General features: G+C 46.4%; 1 protein-coding gene across 1 annotated transcript; it reads right to left on the bottom strand.

Moving 5' to 3' along the window:
• Positions 1 to 3,625: 3,625 nt before the first annotated feature.
• Scgb3a1 (secretoglobin family 3A member 1) lies at positions 3,626 to 5,089 on the bottom strand. The gene is made up of 3 exons (XM_021214043.1): positions 4,972 to 5,089; positions 4,098 to 4,333; positions 3,626 to 3,758 (listed from the first exon to the last, which is right to left on the bottom strand). The coding sequence occupies exons 1-3, from the start codon at positions 5,024 to 5,026 to the stop codon at positions 3,735 to 3,737; spliced, it is 315 nt and encodes a 104-aa protein (XP_021069702.1). The 5' UTR covers positions 5,027 to 5,089; the 3' UTR covers positions 3,626 to 3,734.
• Between the last annotated feature and the right edge of the window lie 1,142 nt (positions 5,090 to 6,231).

Raw genomic sequence — 6,231 nt, 5'->3', positions numbered from 1 at the left:
GTGTGTGTGTGTGTGTGTGTGTGTGTGTGTGTGTGAGAGAGAGAGAGAGAGAGAGAGAGAGAGAGAGAGAGAGAGAGAGAGAAACTTCTCGCCTCACTTATAAATTCAGTATTATCACCCACCAAAGCAGATGAAGCAGGCTGGAGAGGTGACTCAGTAAATATGAGCATGTACTGCTCTTGCAGAGGACCCAAACTCAGTTTCCAGCACTAACGCCAAGTGAGCCACCAATAACTCTAGGGGCATACAGCACTTCTGGCATTGGAGAACACATACTCATCTGGGTGTATACACAAACAGTACAGTCAAAAACCAGACAGCTCAATGGTTAAGCGCACTGTCTGCTATTGCAGAAGATCTGGATTCTGTTTCCAACACCAGCTTGGTAGATCACAGCTGGCTGTAACTCCAGTTCTAGCAGGAGGTCCAACTCTTGTCCCCTTGAGGCACCAGGCACCACACGTGTGGTCCGGTCAGCACTTCTAAATCAAAAGAAAAACAATGATACACTTCAAAAACAAAAGTTCTAGGGCTTCAGCTTCTGCTAGATGTATTGTCCTTTTGTGATATTAATAGCCATTGATAACAATCCTACAATTGACAAGGCATGGTAGAACAGCTCTTTAACCCCAGCATTTGGGAAGCAAGGCAGGTGAGTTCAAAGCCAGCATGGTTTAAATGAGTTCCAGGCCAGCCAAGGCTACATAGCGAGGTCCTGTCTCAAATCCTTCATCTAGCTTTTGTTTAAAACAAAATAAAATCCCTAACCTATAGTATTCCTTTGCTTAATGTTTTATGAAAACATCCCTCATCGTTTACCCTTAGATCAGAAAGACAAGGCACATTCTTATTTCTTTCATCCGTTTTCAGAATAAGTTAAGTTTCCCTACATTTTTTGATGAAAGGTTATCTAGTAAGCCATTTATTGCTCAAGACCAAGAACATGGATTTATATACACACTGGACAAGGTTTGTTTCAGCTACTACTATTAACATTGAAAAATAACCTGATCTCTATGGCCTGTGTATCTTCGAGGTGGTCCTGGTAGTCACTGGTAATTTCCTATCTGGTATGGAAGATTTGTTACCTCTTATATTTCCTACATGAGGGCTGTACTTAACTATTCATTCAAAGACTTCTGCTTCTTAGAGTAGGAAGTTGCATGTGGAGAGCAAAACTGCATAATGCAGGAAGGAATGCTTTTAGGCACTGTCATTTCTGAGTTCTGGGTCATTTCAGGGGACAGAAGTGAGAATTCCCCCCTCAAAGATAAAATATGTCCATGGTGTTTGAAAGGAAAATGTTTCCTGTTGTCTTGAAATTTGAATGCTTGATCCCCCTTTTGTGGAGCTGTTTGGGAAGGCTTAGAAGGTGTGGCCTTGTTGGAGGAAGTGTATTATTGGGAACCAGCTTTGACGTTTCGAAGACCCATCGTATTCCCAATTCACAGTCTCTCTGCTTGTGCTGCCCTTCAAGTTGAGCTCACAGCTTCTCCAATGGTCATGTTGGCTACTTGCTACCCCACTGCTCTGACACGTAAGCCCCCAGAATTGTAAATAAATAAACCCTTCTCTAGCTTGTCTTGGTCATGGTGTTTTACCACAGCAATGGAAAAAGTAATATGTTAAGTGTTGATAGTTCTAATTCTGTTTTCGTTTGAACCATAAGGTTTGTACTTAAAATTAATGGGCCTAAGTCAGTGCCTCCCTTTAACTTGGTCGGAACAACTTGGGTTTTAATGACACTAAACTTGACTTTTTTAAGAAATAAAGATCCCTTTATCCCCAGTACTGGGAGTGAGATCCAAAGTCACTCTACCACTTTGGGTCAGACCTCTACCACTGAGCTGTATTCCCAGTTTATAACTACTCATCTAACTTAGAATGTACCATGGATAGCCTCAGGATAGCAATGCCATCGCTAAGAAAATGTACTGTTACTTAGGCAGTTCTTGTCCTCAGGTATAGCCTCTTCCACTGCCATCTTTTTCTGTAATATGGATTGCTTCTGTTGTGGCTATCCTCAGAAACAAAATTAGATTTACTTCTTACTGTCAAGTTTTAGAGGATTGTCTAAGAAAGCATTTATTTGGCTTTGGTAGTAGTCTCAATGGTTGCAATGGAAAAATTAACAAAATAAGATTTATTTAAGGAAATAAAGCTTTTTAGTTCTTTCCTCCTGCTATTGATTTAAAAGAGAGAGAGAGAGAGATACTTTTCTTGACACTTTCTTGACAAATAGAACCTGTCTCATGGTGCATTCTCAGAGATACAGGTTTGTGTGCAGGGATTATGTTGGAAAAGATAGAGAGATGGTGTTTTTGAAAGATGAAACTGGGAGCTGGAGGGAGAGATGGTTCAGAGTGCTTGCTGTTCTTACGGAAGACCTGAGTTTAGTTCTCAATATCAAGTCAGTTCATAATCACCAGTAACTCCAGCTCTAAGAGATACCTCCTTAGGCACTCACGCATGTGCATACACATGCACACACATACATTAAACAGAAGGAAAAGGGAAAGACGAAATCCAGGTACCAGATTGGAGATGCCATCTGTGTGAATGAGGAGTCATCTTCTAGAACTCTGCACACACCCTGGAGTTAACAGTTCTGCGGTGGTGTGGGGAAATTAAGGAATTAGTACTGGGCAGAGGGGAACCCTGGTGCTAATGGAATCACTAAGTGGTGGTCCATGGGAGTGTGAAGACCCTGGAGGTGTAAAGACCCTTCATGCCAAGGGGCTGGGTCTTTATGACCTACCCCAGAGAGCTGGTGACATAGAAATAAACACACATCAACCAGAAAATGCAGACTTCCTCTGGCTCAGAGTTGTGACCTTGTTGTTCTATAAGGGTGGTTCCCAGAAGGCAACTCAGCTAGGAACTGTTGCTGAAACTCAAGAGCTATGGAAAGGACCCCATGAAGGGAAAACTGGGTGACATACGGTGACATCCAGTACAGCCACCCCTTTGCACCCTCCTGACTTCTCAGGGCTACTCAGAGAAACCCTGTCTCGAAAAAACAAAAAAAGACTTCTCAAAAAACAGATTTGGGGATCCGCCTCCTAATCAGACCAGAATTATGATGGTCTCACCTTCCCCAGGCATGAGCTGGTTTGGGTTTACAGTGAATCCTAAGGTCTAAACATTTTGTTCTCACTGTCCTGGGGGAGAGTCGCCCGTTTAAGAAGTAGCAGAGCTGGCTCAGACTGGACTCTGATTCAGCAAGACTCCCAGGTCTAGTGAGTTTCTGGAGTGTACAGTGTTTCTGTGGAAACTTAGGGTGTGTTGTCAGACAATCTCCATGTTATTGTTAACAAGAAGTTATCCAGGGACATGTTAGGGTGTCCCCACCCGCTTCACCAGAGTTGGAAAACAAGTCATCTGTATGTGTTTGTGACTATTCAGACTAGCATCTTCCACAAAGAGCTGTACCCCTTGGCGATCATAGGGGCAGTGTATTGAAAATGAAACTTAAGTCTCACCTGAATCCAGGTGTTTTTTTTCCCTTTATACACACACACACACACACACACACACACACACACACACACACACACACACACAGAGGATGCTTTTTGGCTTCCTCCAGGGATTGACTTTGCGGCAAGAAGACATCAACTGCAAAGCTGGTCTAACTGTGTTTATTAAGGTAGAGAGGAAAGGTGTGAACCGCAGGGTTTTCAGCTCTTGTTGAAGAATAACCTCTCGTCAGGCAAAATTTTCCCAGGTTTACCTCAACCAAACATTGTCAGGGCCCCCTGGAAAAGAGAAGCCAAGCTTGAGGGTGCCCTTCACTGCTACCAAGGATTGCTGTGGAGAGGACCTGGGTACCTAAGACAGGAAGGCATAGTAGCTGGTTCTGGGGAGGGTCCCTGCAAAGCCCATAGGGAGGGGGCCCTAGGACAAACGTCATGGCCAGCTGGCAGCCACTTGTGAAAGGTAAACCCTGAACAACTCCTTGGAGTCTTCCCAGTTTAGTTAGGATATGTCTGGCTGGAGCAGATCAGGAAGCAAGGGCTCTCTATGATGTGGAAGGTGTCTGGGGAGGGGTACCCAACCAGGAGGGAGTAGCCATGCAAGGGAGATGCCCATGTTACCAGTAGTGACTTCACAGCTCCTACAGCTTCAGGGCCCAGCTCGGTGACACACTTCCTGGATCCCTCTATGAGATGATCCAATGGGATGCCCATGCTGGCCAGGATGAACTTCAGGATGGCCAAGTGGCTTAATGGTAGGTTAGGCACAGCCCCTGCCACAGCCTCTGCAGCTGGAGCCAGGGCAGCCACGGGTTCTACCGCAGACTTGGCCAATGAGTCCACGAAGAAAGCAACACCTGCCAACACAAACAGAGAACCTAGGGCCTTCTCGCAGATTCTGAAGACCCAACTCCTCCAGGGACGGCACCCAAGGGAGATGTCACAGCCACCCACCTGCTTCTTGATTGATGGCTGCCCTGTGTCAAGGGAGATGCCAACAGAACTTAGGAAAGGTGGCCATATGTTGGGCCCAGAAAGGAGATGGCTACAGAGAGAGAGAGAGCTGTAGCAGATGGGTAAGGTTTTTAGAGTTGGGGACATTCATACTGTTTCTTGCTGATTGAGGGGACAGTAACCAGGTTGAGAGCAGATGGGATGGGTGGTGTCAATCTAGGGCTGACCCTTGAAGATGCCATCAGGCTGGTGGGTGAGGAGAAGAAGCTGGAGGTGGGTAGGTGAGTGAGAGGCAGCTTGAAGGCTCAGGTGGGGCCGACAGCAGAAAGCTTTAAAGGGACCATAGGAAAATAGAGGAAACCCTTGAAGGGGTAAGCAGAGGAGCATCTGGGTACCCCATAGACAGCTCTGCTAGAATCAACATCTGCACAAGAGTGAGGGCTATATGGTAAAAACCAGCTGGAGCAGTTAGTGGCCAGGAAAGAGCAGGTACCAATGGCAGATCCTCCATAGGAGATGCTAAGCCCCCAAGGGAACTCACCAGAGTCACTGAGCAGAGTCACACAGAGCACTAAAAAGGTGATGGTAACCTTCATGGTAGAATAAGTCTCAGAAGATGCTCCCAGGACCTAAGACAATCTTCCTGAAGCCTGGTCTCCATGGGTTCATATATCCAGGAGTGGAACCTCACCCTCCTGGGAAATATGTTGTTTGCTCAGCTAATAGGCAGAAAGGCAGCCAACTTCCTCCTCTGGTCAGTGGACCCTGGGAGGCTCGCACATCCCACCTCAGTCCTGGGGATTTCCTCTTGGCAGGGTCTCCTGAACTCAAGTGCTAGGTCTTTCTTCCAGGAACCACGGATGTCCTTTGTCTTCATGGGGCCCACCCAGGTCTACACGTTGATAATGTGGTCTGACTCCACCTCAACCTCGTCACGGTACAGGTCAGGGGCCCATGGCTCGGTGAGAACAGGCTCCCCACGGGTGATTACGCAGGTTCTGGATCTGGAAGCGTGAAGGGCATGGTGTGAATCAGCGGGTCCCAGGGACTCCAAATCTCTCAATGAACTATTGGTCCCTGGTCTGAGACTGGAAATGCTACACCATGACAGTCTTCTCCGCTCCTGCTGGTCTGAGAGTAGCAATCTGTTGAGCCAGAAAGGAATGCCTAATAGCCTGGCTGGGCAACCTGGCCTTACTCCTGGCTACATATTTAGTTGGACCATAGGTAGCTGCTAATGATAAAGTGGAGGGGCTGCGACATTTTTCTGTCTTTGAAATCACTTTCAAAGGCAGCAGATGAGCTTGGTATATTTCAGAGTTTCTCTATAAGCCCTTTCTTGTCTACCACCCGCAGAAATGTAACAGAGAATGAAGCACGGATACCCTTCCATTAGGCTCATTAGTGGGGAGATGTGACTTCCAGCATTTTAGAATGCCTCCTTCTCAGCAGATGAGCAAGGCTTGACTTTTGTAGCTGGGAGGAAAGGGTCTCCCGCAGCTGTGAAGACCGACAGTGGGCAGAATCCACCTGTTTCCAGCCTGTGGCTTGCAAGCATACTGACGTTGCCTCTGCCTGTTCCTTAGTCTTTTCCTTCTTGCTTTGTCTGGGAGGCGTTTGTTAGTCACCATGGAAGTAATTTCAGTGGGAAATAAGTTTTCAGCTTGTGAGGTTGCACCTCCTTTCAATGATTTTCTGGAAGAAATGCTGCCTGTAAGCATCCATCTGCGTGAATGTAGAGGGTGCCGCTGCCGTACCCAGAATACCCCGAGCCTCTTCTTCTTTTTTTTTTTTTTTTTTT

This window comes from Mus pahari, chromosome 14 (genome assembly GCF_900095145.1).
Source record: "Mus pahari chromosome 14, PAHARI_EIJ_v1.1, whole genome shotgun sequence".
Lineage (NCBI taxonomy): Eukaryota > Metazoa > Chordata > Mammalia > Rodentia > Muridae > Mus > Mus pahari.
This window is presented reverse-complemented; position numbering and strand designations above follow the sequence as displayed.